A 19,731-nucleotide genomic window follows, 5' to 3' on the forward strand; every position below is an offset into this window, starting at 1 on the left:
ATTTAAATGTAAGAGAATAAGAGCCATTCTCCAATTAATAAATAATCTAGAACATATACAAGCATATTTCAAGGGAACAAACCAAAGCTATTTATAATTATCTAAAAATATTCCAAATTACTGACAATTAGAAAAATGAAAATTAAGGTTATTCTGAGTTTCCACCTAATACCAATCAAACTGGCAAAACTGACAAAAAAAAGAAAATGACAAAAGTTAGAAGGACTGTGGGAAAATAGGAACATTGATTCACTGTTATTGGAACGATGAACTGGTCCAACTTTTTGGTAAGCAATTTGGAATTTACATACAAAAAGGTACTAAATGCTGCCTTACTTTTGACTGATCTATACTGTTGTGAAGTGAATAACTGAAAAGAGATCAAAGTAAGAGAAGAAAGGTTTTTTATGTAAAAACATATGTAGAGCAACTCTTTTTCTAGTGGAAAAAATGGTAACAAAGGGAGGCTGGTCAATTGTGAAATGCTTGAACAAGTTATGGCATATGAATAAAATGGAAACTATTGTGCTATAAAATGAGAAAAAAGCCAATTTCAAAGAAACATGAAAAGATTTATATGAACTAATACAGAATGAAGTGAGCATAACAGTAAGATAACTTTATACTATCATATGAGTATCATAAAAATGGACAGTTTTGAAAGCCTTAAGAATTCTTATCAACTAAATGAGCAACCATGATTCCAAAGTCTGAGAAAGAAGAATATTGCCCACCTTATAACAGAGAGATGAGAGACTAATACACAGAATGTGTTTTTGATGTGACCAATGTGGTCTTCCTTCTTTTCCTTCTGTCTGCCTGCCTTTTTTCTTTTTCATATTTAAATAGACCTCATTTAGAGGATAAACTTGTCATCTAGACTAAGTAGCTCGTTTCTTAACATCTTGTCACCTAGAGCAACTGAAAAAAAATTAAGAAGACCTAATCTAGACAATATCTGGTCAAAACCATCAGGATTTGCATCACCTTCTGCTGGAGTGATTTTTTTTTTAATGGGGTTTGAAGAAATAATGAAGAGGGACCCACAAAATATGGCTTAAAGCTGAGATAAGAGAGAACCCATATAATGCCTCCTCTTGTTACAGAAAACCCTCAGTTGCTATACTTACCTTCTTGTATCTTGCTGGCCTCTTTTTCTGTCTCTTCCCGTCTCCCCTGAAGCTTTGTGTGACGTGTATAGTGTTGGGTTATGACTTGAGGACTTTTCTTTTTGTCATCTTCCTGCTCATCAGAGGTCTCTTCAATTTTTATTTCTGTGCCAATGAAAATACACAACACATTTGGCAGTTTGGAGGATGAAAGCCATATATCTTAGCATACAGCAAGTGGCTTCAGAGTGATGCTTTATCTTTTTTATACATGGGCTGTCCAGGAAAGGGGTATGACCTAAATTCTAAAGGATAGACAGGGCATAGCCTCAAAAGCATAACTGTGTTGGTTTGCTCATATAGATTCTTAGAACGCAAAGGGTCATTCATCCCCATACCTTCATTTTATAGAGGAAGAAACTGAAACAATGCAATTAAGCAAGCTTCCCGTGTTCCCAAAACGAGCACTCACCTGTGCAAGGCCAGAAAGCAGAAACTGTTACCAAAGAGCCTGAACAAGGTCACCAGATTCTGTCCTATCTTGCCATTTCTTGTAGGTACCATATAAAAGCAGGGGGATCCTGAACTATTTTTATCCTTGTTGTTAGGCTGGCCAATTATACTATGGTTTATGGTTTGGTCAGTTAGTCATCTCTGAGTCTTCATGACCCCACATGAGATGTTAGCAAAGATACTGGAGTGGTTTGTCATTTCCTTCTCCAGCTCATTTCACAGATGAGGAAACTGAGACTAACAAGTTTAAGTGACTTTCCCAGGGTCACGTAGTAAGTGTCAGAGCCTGAATTTGAACTCAGGGTCTTCATGACTACAGGCTGGAACACTATTCACTGTACTACCTAATTACCCTTTTGTACTATGGTAGTTGAACTATATATTCTAAAAGAAGTGTGAATAAGATAGTCAAGTGAGGCTATTTTTGTTACTGTGCAGTCCAGAAGAAAGTCCAGTGACCTGACTTTTTTGTGTATTTACATTTTTGTTTCATTATTCTATATTTGTCCCTCGGGAAAGACTCATGCAACAAACTATGCCAGAAGCTTCTTGTGGTCTCAGGCATATCATAGACTAAATATTGAAAGGTCAACAAGAGCTTCATTCTTCACCACATCTTTTCAGTACTTCCCTAGCCTCATAGGCAAGTTTGCATCAAAGGAAATGGGACCCTTGTAATCAATAGTCATAGAATATATGCCCCAAGAACACGCATGGCTGGTCCTATCTTTCCTTCACTCAGATCACAACTAAGGAAGGCTAGATGATCTGGAGTAACAGACATGCTCAGAGGGACTGAATGAACCTGTAGAAAGCCTTTGAAGAAGGATGAGATAATAACTTATATGCAAGGTATATATTATCTTATTTTAATGCCATGGAAGATGCATATATGTGAAAACAGCCATGTGAAAGATGTGCTACAATTCCCTACATTTTTCAAATGAGAAATTTGAGTCTGAGAACAATTGACTTTTTCCCAAGATGTCTGGGGAAGGATTCAAACCCAATATTACTGACACCAAGACCAGTACTTTATCTGTTTCACTATACAGCCTCAACCATGATGGTATCATGTATATCTCTTTAATTATTTAATAAGTATGAATATTGTCTTGATAACCAGACTGAGTTCCTTGAATGCAGGAACAATTTCATTATGCTATATTACCTATAGCACCCAGTACTATCCAGAAACAAAATGGTCACCAAATCAATATTTGCTGGCTGACTGATTGTTAGTCTGATGGATGGAACATGGTATAAGAAGCCAGGATAAAGCTTATCCAACATCAGCCCTGATAAGGCTGCACAACGATCATATGGAGGAGTAGGGGGATGATGAGAATAGGGAGATGGTACAATGATAAGCCCCAGAATTTAGTCCCGGACATCAGCAAGGTTCTCAGATAACCACTTGACTTAAGCCAACTCAGATTTCTGACAAATCAGGAATAAGGACTGGGGAGGGACTGGTCAGTTTTGTTGTCTTCTGCTTTCTTTAAGACTACACTAGACTTTAATAGAAACAAATGCCATTTCTACACTAGCACCTTGACACTTATTATCTGAGAAAATGCCAGACTGCTTTGTGTCTTCGTGCCACTGGATTTTTGGAAAATAATATAAAAATCTGCTGGGTCTGTGTATTTTCTAGTGATTATTTCGAGTAATCTACTTTGCTGTGCTGGGAAAGAAACAGCCTAAGAGAAACACCTGCAATCACGCGGATAAGGGCTACCATTAGAAGGGCTCTAAATGTGCTCATGTTTCAGAGCATGAAGTAAACACATTCTCCACACATAGCCTTCAGCTCCATCCCTGTTGCCACTGAAGACTTGCTCATATTATAGTGGAAACTGTGTTAGCAAGAAGTGAACACCATTCTCATTAAACAGGAGGCTGACACAGTTTCCCTAGCAGAGGTAGCAGGGCGGCTGTTTTCAGTGATGATGGAGCTGTTAAAGCCAGCTGGAAAATCTGCAAGAGACTGACACTTCTGCTTTTCCTCATGCTAAAGGCTACATGATCCAGCTATACCCATAAACAACAGACAAGGCCCCCTAGCCTTTAGCCTTTGTATTAGAATGTCTTGGAAAGTTAAAAATGACATGAAAATATATGTGCTGGTTCACTCGACGAAAATAGTAAAGCATATCTGGTGTTCTGCCCCTCCATCCTATTGACTTTTTTTCTTTTATCTATTAATTTTTTATGGAACAATATCTGTGGGAGTACCTGCTGTTACTTTTGGGAGATGCTGGTGTTCTCTGAGTGATGTGGAGATAAAACAGAATTGGAGATGTATAGCAAATTTGGGGAGAGGCACAGGTGAAGCTGAAGAGAATGTTGGTGTCTAATGATTTCTGAAAATTGTCGTCTAAGTTGGGTTCAGTGACAAAAAGCTAGTAACTTGGAGCCAAATCTTCCCTACCTTTGCACAGCTTAATCCTGACTTTGAAAGCAAGTCAATATATACCCTGAGGAAAGTCATAGGAGTTTGGCTAAGTGGATAGAGCACCAGACTTGGAGCCAGAAAAAAAAAAAAGTAGATTTGTAAACTCAGTTCCATTATCTGTGGAATGGGGGTAATAATAGTACCTTGGGAAGTAGTATATGAGAGATGATAAAGAGTTGGATTCCAGGAATAATTCCTGGGTTCATATACTAGCTAAATGACCTTGGGCAAGTCATTTATTTTCTTGATGTCCTAGATAACACCCTCTAATTATTAAAAGTGCAGTGCTGGTACAGAACGGCATAGGTAGAGGGATCTTCCATAGGAGTTCCCTGTACTAATGAAATAACAGCTCTTGTCCAAAGGGAGTGGGGGGAGATAACAACTCCCTAACCTGGTCTTATAGTGAAGTTTCAATAAGATTAATTATTAGACTTTTTCAATGTTGGCTAATTTTGTTGTCCTTTTTCATTTTTGTTCAGCTTTTGTTACAAGGAATAAAAGGGGGCAGAAGGAAAGAAGGGAAATATGGGTAATATAAAAATAAGGTATAAAATATTTTAAAGAAATTAAGACATTGAGATAATAACAATAATATTATTTTTTCTCTAGGCCTTTAGTGAAACTAGTGAAGGTGAGCTTACATGCCCCCTATTTTGTGCAAATGGAAAAAGCAAGTATTTATTTCACCTGTGTAATAGTTTGTCACATATTGAACATAAAAGAACCAGAGCAGGACTCCAGGATCATCTCTATCTGTATTCCATTGAATTAGATGAAAAGAATGAAAAGTATTATGATCATCACGGTCATGGTGATTACTTACATTTATATCTAGTTTTAGAGTGACATATACCATAAGACATATCATATAAATGTAATTGGTTTCCTTTATAATTTTTTGTATTTAAAAACAATATCCTGAGAAAGACTTGTAGTCTTTGACCAGACTGCTAAAGGAGTCCATGACACCAGAAAGATTAAGAACCCTTATTATATAGATATATAGGGCCACATATATCTAATTTAGTGATCCTGGAGCTGGTCACTGAGTCCATTCCTTTGCCTCCAGGCATCAGGGATCCTATTCTTAAAGAACTTATAATGTCCCTTTCAGCTGAAATATATTATATGATTCTGTGACTCTATGAACTACAGGAAAGAAAATGTAGGCGTAGAGGTAGTAAAAAACCAACCACATTTTCAATATACTTTTAGATTTTCTATATATGCTCACGTATATCTTTTCAGTACATCTTTACTTTCAATTATTAGAGCAAATACTGACAAATGAGGAAATTGAGGCCCCCCAAAATTAACCGATTAGCCAGAAACCACACATCTAGTTAGTATAAGAGCTGGGAGTTGAGAAATTCTCTTGTCATCTAGTCACATACTCATTCTCTGAATGACAGGATCATACGGTCTTTCTTGAAGAGATATTTCAGTGTCTTCCAACCAATGATTTACCTTCATACATTTAACAAGCTAGTTTTTCTATATAGGATACTTGTAACTATATTCTTCATTTGCTATGGAAATAATACCATCAATAATTAATTAATTAATTTAGTTTATTTATAGATACATAACACTCTATATTTTACTAAGTGCTTGAAATTATCTCATTTGATTTTCATAACAATCCTCTGAAATGGTCAAGAAAATATTATTTTTCTAATTTTTCAGATAAGGAGATGGATTCAGAGCTGAAGTGACTTCCCATGACGACAAGTTGAAAATCAAGACTTAGAGTCCCAAGTTCAGACTCCAAATTAATCCATCAACAAGTCTTTATTAAATGCTTACTACATTCCAGACACTGTGCTCAGTTTTTGGAATATGATTAGAAATGGGCAACAGTTGCTGATCTTAGGGAGCTTATATTCTATGGGTGGGAAACGCATTCATAGATAACTAAATACGGGATATGTATACAGAGTCAATTTTTGTTTAGGTCAGGAGTTCCTAAACTTTTAAGTATCATGGACCCCTTTTTTGAATTTGGTAAAATTTATGGACTCCTCAGAATAATGGAAAAAAATATATAAAATAAAATATCAAGGATTACAAAGAAATCACTTATATTGAAATACAATTTTTAAAATATATTTTAAAAAAGCAAGTTAATGAACCTCAGATTCTCCAAGTCAATGAAAAGCTGGAAGACAATATACTGAAGAAATAGACTTAGCAGCTTTTATGTGGCTAGTTATCCACACAGGATTACAAGAGATCTCATTGGTGAATAAAAAGTTTCTTACTTATTAGAAACAAGACATTTTAATTAATGCCGCCATTCCACAGATCAAAACAGGCATATTCTTCTTTTGAGAATGCAAACTTACTTTTGACTTTTCTTTTCTTAAACCAACAAAACACCAGAAAGCACACAGCAACCCATGAGGCAGCTGAACACAAAACAAGAGCCATAAGGATAGTAGATTTCTCTCCTATGTTAACAGGAAACACGGCAAATGGCTCAGATCGAACCATAAATTTGGCTCCTGAAAGCAAAAATAAATAATTAATTATAATTTGCTAAAAAAGACACAATAAAACCATAATGAAAGCTTATTATTTCTTCGAAGCTCTCATCTCTCAAATGTAGCATTCATTCATTTATTTATTCAACAGACATTAAATGAACACCTTTTGTGCGCAGCACATTGTTCTACATTATAGAGAAAATACAAAGCTAAAATATGCTGTGCTTCCTACCCTCATGGAGTTTATCATCTAAAAGACAGTGGGAATCACTCTACTTTTCCATTTCTACATTGGAACAAAGTATACTACACATATTCTCTTCTCTATCTCTTGAGTGATTATGGGAAAAATCACCTAGTTAGAACCCCTTTGTAATTCTTCACTTGAAATATTTTTATGTGTGCTTAACACAGCACCTCTCTCCTCCATACCGCTTATATAGTTCTTGGCTCTGCTATTTAAAAACAATCACTTTCACAATGGAAAATGTTATCAAGCAAATATTCGCTGAATGAAGTAGGTGTAATGGCAATCAAATTAGGATATTTTGCTGTTTTGTTTTACTAAAAGTACCTCTGATTGAATAATGTGATTAAGGAGGATTTTTCCCACCCATTGATGTGCCTGCCCATTGTGAGGAACTTGATTAGGGGAGTTGTTTTGTAGGAGGATCCCAAGTACCTTTTATTTTTTCTATTGAGGCACTAGGTCAGAGGGTTATGTCCTCTGGCTGTAAAAAGAGCATAAATACTCTGTGGGTGAGGTTTTACTTTGGGGCTTACTGACTGGAAGTGTTTCTTAGGCTGGAGAGGCTTTGGGTAGCCCCTAAGGAGACCTCCTGCTAAAATCCAGTTGATGCTTCCCTCTCTGGTAACTGTGTATGAATATAAATTTTAAAACTCTTGTCTTTAACAGTCAACAAATTAGTCAAAAAAATAGTCAGCAAATTAGTAAAGATGGTAAAATATGGAAATAGTGAATGTTGGACGGGCTGGTAAAAAATCAAGTGCAAGGTGAGCTCAATTTTTGGAAGAAGCGTTGTATGCCAGATGAGACTCTGGGAAGCTGCTAGGGAGCATCCCCCCACACACTTTGAAAATCCAGATGTTGGTGCTTCCCTCTTTGGCAACTATGCTCAGACAGTTAGACCTATCTGTTGATTTGTAATATATGTATTACTTATGTCAGACAGTTTGGAAGCATTGTCTGTTAATTTCCTGAACTAAGTGAATGATACATGTGCTTGATTAAAGGAGAATGGTAACGTCTCAAAAATTGCCTTTCCTTTTAGAAAAGTACATCAAAGAATCTGTGATAGTAGGCCCCTCTGCATATGTCAGGGTGCTTACCGATACATTATAGCATAGTCAGTAGGATCTGCATAACTTAAAAGTAAAGTATGGGGTTTTGTCAGACTGAGATAATTATCTGTTGTTTCCCAGTTGTGGTGGCTATGATTCTCTGGAGCCCCAGGAGGTGAAGGTAGCCAAAGTCAGGAATTGAGTGGATTAGCCTAGCTCTGGACAGTGCTACAGGAATGAAGGCCCTGAAAGTGTATTATATTCAGAAACCAGACCAGAACAGACAGAAATAGAAATACAGCCCTGGAACCCAAGTGGAAAACTGCCTTCATACTGACTCAGCAGAAGTGGAGAACTGCCTATGTGCTGACCTTGGTGAGATGAGAGCAAAAGTGGAAAACTGCCAGTGTGCCGAACTTGGAAAGGTGAGTGGTAGAACAGGAGTGGAAGCTGGAGCAGAGAGCTGCCTGAGCACAGAATCTGGCAGGAACTGGGAGCATCTGGCTCTTGCTGGAGGAGGAGGAACCCAGGATCTTGGAGTTCAACCCTGGGGCAAGGTGGGGACTGCCCACCAAGGCACTGAGTGTGCTTTTTTGCTCCTTTCTCCTGGGACAGTTTGGGATCCAGGGGGTGGAGCTGTTTATGGTGGGTGAGGCAAAGTGCCCTGTACTCCCAAGCACTCCACCTATGGCTTTATAGCCCAGCCGCCCATCAGGACTTGGAAGAGGGGGCTGTAACATTGTGAAGACTGGGTCTTGGAGAGTACCTGCAATGGCAATGTGAGGACACACCCCAAAAAAGGACTTTGCTTGGACATTTCTGTTTGGGATTGGAGGAAGGAGGAGCTGGCTGCTCTCTCCTCAAAAAATGATGTTATGTTATACATATACTTTTGTGGTTGTTTAAAGTCATTTGGCTACCCTGGTAATGAGTTGCTATGTTATGTATTCTGCAAATGTAAAGTTCATGATGCGTTTATTTTGTGGGAACTATGTTGTATTTACCAAAGAAATGTTAATGCCTATTCAGATACAAGTTGTCCATGTTACCTGCTTAAATCACCTGGATTTGGGTTTGCAAAGTATAATGCTTCTATTTGTTCCAGGGTCCATGGCCATTTAGATTGTAAGGCCAAAGATCTTGGAAGGGTGGATTGTTATGGGAAGTAAAGTGGATCTTTTGCTGTTTTGTTTTAGTATAATCAAGAAGTATAATCCCTCTATTTGTTCCAGGATCCATGGCCAATTAGATTGTAAGGCCAAGAATCCTGGAAAGGTGGATTGTAAGGGCAAGCAAAGTAGGATCCTTTGCTGTTTTTGTTTCAGTATAATCAAGTGCCTCTGATTGAATCTTGCTGCTATCCACCAAAAGTCTTTACTAAGAGTAAAGTACAGAAACAAGAGTTTCTTTAACTAGAAACAGTACATATATTTGTATTGTTAATGTGATTAAAGATCTTCCCCACCCATTAATGGACTTGTCTATTAAAGGGAATTTGATTAGGGGAAGATTTGTAGGAAGGCCCACACCTTTTGTTAATGAGGCACTGGTTTGCAAGGGTGGGGATGCTCTCTGACTCTAAAAGAGGTATAAATCGTCTGTGTGAGGTTTTACTTTGGGGCTTAGCTTTTGGAAGAAGCTTTGTGTACCAGACTATACTCTGGGAAGCTGCTAAGGAGGCCCCTGGCTTTGAAAACCCAGCTGTTGGTGCTTCCCTCTCTGGCAACTATGGTCAGACAGTTGGACCTGTCTGTTGATTTGTGATATATGTATTGCTTATGTCAGACAGTTTGGAAGGGCTGTCTGTTGATTTCCTGAACAAAGTGAATGACACATGTGCTTGATTAAAGAAGATTGTTAACCCCTCAAAAAAAAAGTCAAGTGCATCAATACATTGTTGGTGGAATTAAGAATTTATTCTATTTTTAAAGAGAAATTTTGAATTTTATGAGAATATTGTTAACAATTGACCTAGAAATCCCACTCCTAGGCATTTACTTCAAGGAGGTCAAATTTAGAAAAATACTCATAGGAGCACTTTTGTCTCACATAAAGAAATGAAAATAAGGTATGTTCCCATCAACTGAGAAATAGAAAAAAATAAACAAGTAAATTGTGATATATGAAAAGAATGGAATATTATTGGACCATAAGAAATTATGGATATGAAACACAGAAAAAACATAGGAAGCCTTTTATGAACTGATACAGAGCAAAGAAAGTGGAACCAAGACAATATACATAATGAACATAATGGTAAAAAAGAAAAAAACAAAGGCAACCATCAAATACAAAATTATTCAGATGAATTGTAATGATCAGTTATAGTCCTTGAGACCAATGATAATGCTTCCCTTTATCTGGGTACAGAGCTTTTGAACAAGGAGTGAAAAAATGTCATATATTCAGACATAAATGCTATGTTGGTTTGTTTTACTTAGCTCTTCTTTGTTCTGAGGGAGAGATCTATAAAGTGAGTGTTTATTGGGAAAGTATAGCAATGTAAAAACAATATACTTAAATAAATATTTAAAAAGTAAATACGTGAGTAGAATAAGATAAATGCAGACTCTATTAAAACAACAATGTGTATTGGAAGCTGCCACTGAACAGAAATTGAGAGCCCTAGATTTTATTCTCCACACTACTAGTATGTGACCTTGGCTAAGATATATTTTGCTTTTCTGTACCTCACTTCCCTCATCTGTAACATGAGGAAATTTTATTTGATGATGCTAATACCTCATTTAGCTCTTTGATACTAACTCATCCTAATTATATGAATGAGGTAATAAACATTTTCCCACCCACACATAAACCCAGAGAAGACTCTGAGAGTTTATCAGGGTCTTGTCTCAAATCAATATATAAGAGATCCAAATTCAACTTCCCTACATGAAAGATGACAAAGACACAAGGAAATGTAGAACTTGACTATGATCATCAATAGTTATGATCAGCATTCTTTTGTAAACCAAAACAAACAAACAAAAAATCAACTATTTTTATCTGAAGAATACAGAAAATTCAGGTAAGGCTAGGGAGTTTTGTTCCTTCTAAGTTATTCAGGAAATGCACTGATCCTGAAGGATCACATTAGTCCTTGAACTCATACCTTGTCAATACCCTCTGCCCTTGGGATCCCTCTGATTGTTTGATAGAGACCTCTTTCCCAAATCTCCATTTATGGAGATCACATAGGCCAATCATCTTTCATTCCTTTGTACTTCTCCATCATGCCCTTGTACCAGGCACCTTTCACCACCCCTTTCAGTTTTCTTTTCTGTGTTGTTTTCCTTCATCAGATTATTAAGCTCTTTGAAGGCAGTGGCTGTTTTTCTTCCTTCCTTCCTTCCTTCCTTCCTTCCTTCCTTCCTTCCTTCCTTCCTTCCTTCCTTCCTTCCTTCCTTCCTTCCTTCTTTCCTTCTTTCTTTCATTTGAATCACTAGCACTTAACAGAGTGCTTGACATAGGTACTTGGTTAAAGTTTATTAACTGATTGATTCTCTTTTTTTGTTTAGTTTAGTTTTGTTTTCTGTTTTTTATAAAGTGAATTTATTGGTGAACTTTTATCAATTTTAAAAAATTCCATTACTCGTATTTGTGTGCTGTGACATAGTGGACAAAGAGGAGACTTTTTTTTTAATTCTGTATTTATATATTTATTTATTGTTAGATTTTGACATTCATTTCCACAAAATTTTGAGCTCCAATTTGTCTCCCCATCTCTCCCCTCCCCCACCCCAGCCCATAATACCTTGCATTCGCATTAGCCCTTCCCTCACTGTACCTTCCCTTCTATCACACCCCACCCTTCCCTTATTCCCATCTTCTCTCTTTTCTTGTAGGACAAGATAAATTTCTATACTCCATTACCTGTGTTTCTTATTTCCCAGTTATATGCAATAATAATTCTCAACATTCATTTCTAATACTTTGAATTCCAACTTCTCTCCCTCCCTCCCTACTCATCCCCACTGAGAAGGGAAGCAATTCAATGCAGGCTATATATGTGTCATTTAGCAAAAGACTTCCACAATAATCATGTTGTGTAATACTAACTATACTGCCCTCTATCCTACCCTGTCCCCCGCTTTTTTAATTCTCTCACTTGACCTTGTCCCTTCCCAAAAGTGTTTACTTCTAGTTACTCCCTTCTCCCATTTGCCCTCCCTTCTATCATCCCCCTCATCCCACTTATCCCCTCTGTCCCTACTTTTCTGTACTGTAAGAGAGATTTTCATACCAAATTTAGTGAGCATGTTATTCCCTCCTTAAGCCATATGTGAAGAGAGTCAGTATCACTTTTCCCCTCTCACCGTCTCCCTTTTCTCCTCCATTGAACAAGATTTTTCTTATCTCTTTTATGAGTGATAATTTGCCCCATTCCATTTCTCCCTTTCTCCTTCCAGTATTTTCTTCCCTCACCCCTTACTTTTTATTTTATGTTATTTTTATGGATATCATCTTTTCTGATTCAGCTCAACCTGTACTCTCTGTCTATATGTGTGTGTGTGTGTGTGTGTGTGTGTGTATGTGTATGTATATACTCCCACCTACCCAAATACTGAGAAAAAGTCTCAAGAGTTACAAATATTATCTTTCCATGTAGGAATGTAAACAGTTCTGCTTTAGAAAGTCTTTTATGATTTCTCTGTCCTGTTTAGCTTTTCATGCTTCTCTTGATTCTTGTGTTTGAAAGTCAAATTTTCTTTTCAGTTCTGGTCTTTTCATCATGAATGCTTGAAAGTCCTCTATGTCATTGAATGACCATTTATTCCATTGAAGTATTATACTCAGTTTTGCTGGGTAGGTGATTCTTGGTTATAATTCCAGTTTGTTTGACTTCTGGAATATCCTATTCCAAGCCCTTTGATCCCTTAATGTTGAAGCGACCAGATCCTGTGTTATCCTGATTGTATTTCCACAATACTTGAATTTCTTTGTAGCTGCTTCCAATACTTTTTCCTTGACCTGGGAACTCTGAAATTTGGCCACAATATTCCTAGGAGTCTTTCTTCAGAGTATTCTTCAGGAGGTGATTGGGGAATTCTTTCAATATTTATTTTTCTTCTAGTTCTAGAATATCAGGGCAATTTTCCTTGATAATTTCATGGAAGACAATGTCTAAGCTCTTTTTTTGATCATGACTTTCAGGTAGTCCCATAATTTTTAAGTTGTCTCTCCTGAATCTATTTTCTAGGTCAGTTGTTTTTCCAATGAGATGTTTCACAATATCTTCCATTTTTTTCAAACTTTTGATTTTGTTTTCCAACTTCTTAGTTTATCTTATAGTCATTAGTTTCCTTGAACTCAATTCTCTCTTTTAAAGAACTATTTGTTCAGTGAGCTTTTGAATCTCCTTTTCAATTTGGCTAGTTTTGCTTTTTAAAGCCTCCTTGTCCTCATTGGCTTTTTGGACCTCTTTTTCCAATTGAGTTAGCCTCTTTTTAAAGGTATTGTTTTCCTCAGCATTTTCTGGTTCTCCTTTAACAGGCTGCTGACATGCTTTTTAAGCTCTTCTATGGCCTGAGCCCATTTCATATTCATTTTGGAGGTACTAGGGGCAGAAGCCTTGACTTCCTGTGACAGGATGTCTTGTTCTTCCTCATCAAAAGGATGGAAGGAGATACCTGTTCACCCAGAAAGTAAGCTTCTATGGTCTTATTTTTTTTCTCTTTTTAGACATTTTCCCAGCCAGTTACTTGACTTCTGAATCCTTTGTCAAGAGGAGGGTCCTAGTGCTCCTCCTCTCCCCAGTATCATGCTGGAGGTTAAGATTTAGATCAGATCCCCCAGGGGCTTTGGATGGGGGTGGGGCCACCACTGAGGGCTGAGGTTCAGATCAGCTGCTCAATTCTGCCAGAGGCTTTAACCTGAGCTACCTGGACAATGGACCCAGGCTGCTTCTGAATAACTGTCTGCCACCCACTGCTGCTGCCACCTGGGGCCAGTACTGGGGGAACCCCATTCCCCTCTCTCCAAGCTGGGAAAGCCCTCCCACACTGACCTCTGGAGCCTTCTTTGTCGCTTATGGGTTGAGGGATCTGGGACCCTCCCTGCTGGGAATTCTGCCTTGGAGGTCTGTTTGGGTCCTGTTCCTCCCAGTGCTGCATGGCCAGAGCTGGGCTCTGCTCCACTCAGTGTCCCATGAGATAGACCTTTCCTGTTGGCCTTCCAGGTTACCTTTGACTGGAAACCTCTTTCACTCTGTTGTTCTGTGGCTTCTGTTGCTCTAGAATTTATGGAGAGTCACTTTTTACAGGTATTTTGTGGGCTGTGAGGGAAGCACTAGAGGGTATGTGACTTTCTACTCCACCCCCCACCCCCCAATTGATTCTTTTGCTTCATTTTGGTTGAATTGACCTACCAAGGTAATAATGGGGTGGATTGATTACATAAATTGTGGCTGAGCATTTTCTTTCAGCATTATGCCATATCAAGTAGAATTGAGACAATTTTGTAGCGCCAGAAATATTAATGCTCAGTAGTCTTCTTAGTAATATGCATAACAACACCTCGGTTGTTACATATGACATCTTCTTCTGAGTTTCGTTTGTTTTGGTTATTGATGAAGTGAGTTTTTTTTAAAAGAGAAATTCCATGTTTTAAATATCAGCACTCTTCTGGTGATGTTAAATGGTAGCAGACCACAGAATACCATAATCTCCAAGGAATCAAAATTGCAGATCACCCAAAGGGCAAAGTAAGAACATATAGAAATAGGTGGTAGCATATTAACAATGGTAAATAACATACATGAAAGTGGGTAAAGAGTATTTTCAAAGTAATGTATGCCTGGAAAAGGAGAGTCTGGTCATGTAGAAAGAGTCAGATATAATAGAATCAACCAATGGCATTTATTAATCAACTACTTATAGTCTAGACACTATTCTAGGTGCTGAAGATACAAAGAAAAACTGCTATAGTCTGTGAAATGCATTAATGTATTCATAATATCAAGAGAGCTAGAGGTAAAGTTCCAATTTTGAGTTCTCTTGTAGAGGTCTTATGAGAAGACATGAATAAGAGGTACCCGGGATAAGAAGGAATGGGTAGGTTGCTAGCTATATTCAAATTCTAATGCATAAAACCACTTTATGTGATTCACTATTTGCACTAATTGGGACCTAGCTGTATACCACTGGAAAGAGTACTTGAATCAATGAGATCACCAATCCATGAAAGTAATGAAGTATTTAAAAATAAGAGGTTGAGCTTGGTCTGTGAAAAGAGGGATAGATCCTATCAGGCTTCTTCTGTAATACCAACAATTGTTCATTCATTCAATACCACCCCCACCACCACAACAACAAAATTTGTGAGTTTCTGCACTGCACAAGATACTACATTAAGCACTGTGCATAATGGAAATTTTCACCATTTCATCTGATAGGCTCTCATAGTTGGAAGGGTTATTTAATGTAAAGGTGAATGTGGAGGTGACTAAGGAAGACTACATCCTCCTCTTTTACTATTGAGAAAACTGAGACCCAGAGAAGTATAATGACTTGCTTAAAGTCACACAGTCAGTAAGCCACAGAACCAGGCATCAAACAGAATCCTTCTAATTTCAATTCTTATACTTTTTTTTCATCAGCCATCATCATAGAATTTATTGTCTAGTTCAGGAGATGACATAAGCAGAAACAATTGCAAAAAAAGATTATATACAGCAAATACTCAATAAGTAGAACTTGTTTGGATAACTGTAAGAGATATAGAAGCAGGCCATCCCTTGAATCACTTCTTAAAGAGACCTATTCACTGAATAGGCATTGCCTCACTCAAAGTGAGAACCTGAAAAGATCTTAGCTTAAAAGGGCCAAGGTCTCCCATTGCATTCTGGGCCTTCTCTAGATCTTCCTGGCTATTGGGCCTAGATGGCTCTGGAAGACAAAGTGAAGCTGGTGATTTTGCACAGCCCTTCCTCACTCAAATCAAAGTCAATTGCAAGTTATGTCATCGTCTCTCTGATATCATGGTCTTCTCCTAGAACAAAGGACAAACCACAAGAAGCATAGAAGGGGAAAGTTTACTTCTGCCTGGGGGTGATAAGGTAAGGCATAATGAATGAAGTATCATTTGACTTGGTAGGACAGCACTAATTCCCATTCATATTATGCTTTAAGATTGACAAAGAGTTTTTCTCCCACCAATACTATGAGGCAGAAAGAATAAGTATCATTATCCCCAATCAAGAGATATAGAAATTGAGACTTAGAGAGGTTAATGATTGATAAAATAGCTAATATGTGTCAGAAGCAGAATTTGAACCCAGCTAAGTCTTGTAATTCCAAAGTCAGTGCTTTTTGCACTCCACCAAACTGACTCTTGTAAGTCATATATGAGGAGAAGAGTGTTCTAGGTAAAGAAAGGCACAGACGTGGGCTGGTGAAATATCTACTTTAAAAAAAAAAGCAAGTAGTCCATTTGGCCAAAGAATAGCATGAGGTAAGGCTAGAAAGATAGGCTGGGGTGAGAATGAATAGAATTTTTAATTCCAGGTTAAGAAATTTCAACTGCATTCAGAAGTATTGGAAAGCCATTGAAGATTTTGTTTGTAGGAAATCATGGGGATGAGGGAAGAGTCTGGAGGCAAGGAAACCAGTTAGGACACTATTGCAACATTTTGTGCTTAAGGTGAAAGTAACTAAACTCTGGTATTGGCAGTGGAAATGGAAAGGATGGATGAGACAACACTGCAAAATTACTATCCAAAAACCATTATCTTTTTTTGGCAGTGGCTCAGGAAATGAAGAAGCTATTAACGGGGCCAGATTCATGAACACACAAGAAAGATCTAATTTTGACTTTGAGGCTGAATCTGTATTGCCTTGCTTAAATTACTTATAATTTCTTTCAGTTTCCTGTTAGGAAAAAAATGGAGTAGCAATATTAGTCCTCATTCTGGGAGCACTGAGGAGGAAAAAAACAATGAAAGTGATTATAAAGCATCCTTTATCATGGAAGAACTGAAGGATAACATATAAAATTAAAATCAAGAAGACTCATCAATCAATGGTTGCCACTACCACAATTTTAAAGCCTGTTTCACAAGAGAAGATGAGGATGGTTGGGAGATGCGAGAGAGAAGGAAAGAATATAACATTACAGGAAAAAGTAATAATGTGAGTAAAGTTGAAAAAGTTAAGAATACAAAAGGCATGAATGGGGAATAATAAATCATTCAGTTTTCCTAAAGCAAAGAATTCATGTTGAAGAATAGTATGGGATATGGTTGGGATGAGAGAGAAGGACCAGATTATAGAGATTTCCTAGACAGTCCTTAGGTGTGGGGTTCAAATTCTACCTCTATACCTCACTTGAGCAAATCACTTTCTCATTTTAAGTTTTAGTTCTTCATCATGAAAGGAGGGGTTTGAATTAGATGACCTCTAACTTGCATTTCATTCTGAATATTTTGAGTCTATTTGGCTTAATTCTTTGTGTAAAAAAAAGGGGGTCAGAGAGATATTGGCACTTAAGAAAATATTCTTATTTTACATGTTAACATGGTATTAAAGTCAATTGCCAAATTGTGATCAAAGAAATCTAGAAACTACCTCAACCAACAAACATATAATCTCCTAGTTAAGCAGACAGATTGGTCACCAATAGAAACTCATTTGTAAAAACTTTAAGAAGATACAGGAAGATCAAAAGCAATATTTCCTCAGAAAGCATCAAGAAATAGTGAAGGGAAAAATAAGTTTACTCACAGCTTAGCGAAAGACCTAAGTAAACAAAATCATCCCAAGGGCATTTTGGGAAAGTTTAAAGGAGGATAACAGAAGTGAAAAATTCTGAAAAGTTTTTTTGTAAGAAACGTTTTTAAACCAGCAAAAACATTGTAAATGCTATGTTTAGAATCTAAAATCACAGATGACCTGTGCTATTAGAAGAAATAGAAATGGCACTATACACAAAGGTCTATGATTGAGGTGGCCCTACTATGAGCATGTTAAGGGATCAATTCTCATGATATCTGAAAAAAGGGTAAGATACCAAAAGTGTATAAAAATCTTAAATCTTAGTATTGTCAAAAATTAGATCATATTAATAACAATGCCTTATATATCTTTTTTCTATCTCAAAGGTTTAAAAATTACGAGCATAAACATCACGATCGTCCTTCAGGATGTTATACATGAGGAGTGAGAACAGCAAGATGCTTGCAAATGATATTCCATAGCAAATCATGTTTTTGTAGTCACTTCATTTAAAGAAAGACATGTAGAATACGAAATCCCGTTGTGCTTATTTTCTATTGGTTATAAAAATCATTTGATTTCCTGAAGAGTAACACTCTCTTAAAGTATATATATCGTCCATGGATGTCTCACATGTATATGTGAAAATCTTACAAGATTCCTTGAAAAATTTCAGAACTGACTTAAGTTCTTTTGAAGATTTTCTAATTTTAATTATCAAGTGAGATGTAAAGAAAGGAAATATGTGCTCACTCACCATGCTTTTCATCATCACAGAGGATGCCCAGCATAGAAATCAAAAAGAGATTCAATACAGATAGGGAGGTTTTTCAGATACTCCCATTTGTAAATTGTATCATTCTTTTTGAATCAAGTTCATCAATACTGTATAGCATCCTAGCTATCCACATAGGAAAAACAAAGTGGATGAAAAATACCTATTATCGAGTCTATCATATACAATTGAATAATCATGAAGCTAGTAAAAAATCATGTAAATGGACAAGAAACAAAGCTAGAACTGAACATAGGAAGACATTAGTCTGGCTTTCATTTAGGAAATAACACAATTTTAATAACCTTAATGTTTTTCCCTGAAGGTCCATGTCATTTTCCTCTTTTTCTTTTTTAACTGTATTTTAAAATTTACTTTTACTCAATGAACCCTAAATCATTATCTCCCTTCTATCTCCTTGCCCTTCAGGGGAAAAAAAGAAAAGGAAATTCCTTGTAAAAAGTATGCATATTTAAGACGAATAATAATAATAATTCTGCATTAGTAATGCCTTCCCAAAATATGTCTCAAGTTCTATCAAAGGAACATATTTTTAGCAGTAATATTTCTTTCATTAGATTTTATGGTATATGAGTCTATAATCTTTAAAAATTGATTTTCTGCAATCAACAAAGGAATAATGAAAAGTGACGTGATGGATGTGAATAGTCTAAAACATTACAAATAAGAAATTATGCAGAAGTACAGTAAATCAGAGATGAAGAAAAATAGGATCTAGTCACGTAATAAAAGAGAGAAGGTTAGCTAATGGACAGCTTATATACTCATGCTATCAACACAAAATCAAAAGAATGACTGGAATGTCCTCAGTATATTTGGTGGCCCTTTTCTGGTATATTTATGTAAAAAACCTAGATAAGACTTGCTCTGGATAAGTAAGCACATATAGGGGATGATCATCATTAGAAGGAGGACCTGTCTTAAGGATTTGATAGGTCAGCTGGAGAATGTTACTAGCTGGGACATCAAAGTTCTTCTCCAAAATCCTATTCCAACGTTCAACATGATATCAATCAAGTATGAAGAAAATAAAGGTTTCCTGAAAGCAATGTGATTACTTTTCATCTTTTATCTACATTTTTCCCAGGGTACATTGCTCTGAAGCTACTTCTGACAGTTAGCTTAAATCTGCTCCTTCTGGAAAGTTATAAATAGGAATTCTGGGAAAAGCAATATGCAGAAATACTTCAAGTCTATTTCACTAACAAAGTTCTTTGAAGATTTAGAGAGAGGGAAAAATGGCTCCCTAACAGTTTCCTGAACATTAACAACAAGCATAGCCCAGAATTGGTACTTACCCAGATCCGTGAAGCTGAAGAGTTTTCATCTACAAAGCAGTGTACATTCCCCC

At 36.9% G+C, this 19,731-nt stretch overlaps 1 protein-coding gene across 7 annotated transcripts in view; it reads right to left on the reverse strand.

The window, feature by feature from the left end:
• PKHD1 (PKHD1 ciliary IPT domain containing fibrocystin/polyductin) overlaps positions 1–19,731 on the reverse strand; it is a 640,097-nt gene that overhangs the window by 18,051 nt on the left and 602,315 nt on the right. For 6 of the 7 annotated variants that reach the window (XM_072642432.1, XM_072642436.1, XM_072642431.1 and 3 more), the window contains 2 exons: positions 6,429–6,587; positions 1,131–1,274 (listed from right to left, as the gene is read on the reverse strand). In XM_072642432.1, the coding sequence (XP_072498533.1) occupies positions 1,131–1,274; positions 6,429–6,587 (303 nt within the window). Of the gene's footprint in view, positions 1–1,130; positions 1,275–6,428; positions 6,588–19,731 lie in introns of those variants that run through there. The other variant, XM_072642437.1, reaches the window with a different exon arrangement.

The sequence above is a fragment of the Notamacropus eugenii genome, chromosome 2 (assembly GCF_028372415.1).
Source record: "Notamacropus eugenii isolate mMacEug1 chromosome 2, mMacEug1.pri_v2, whole genome shotgun sequence".
Lineage (NCBI taxonomy): Eukaryota > Metazoa > Chordata > Mammalia > Diprotodontia > Macropodidae > Notamacropus > Notamacropus eugenii.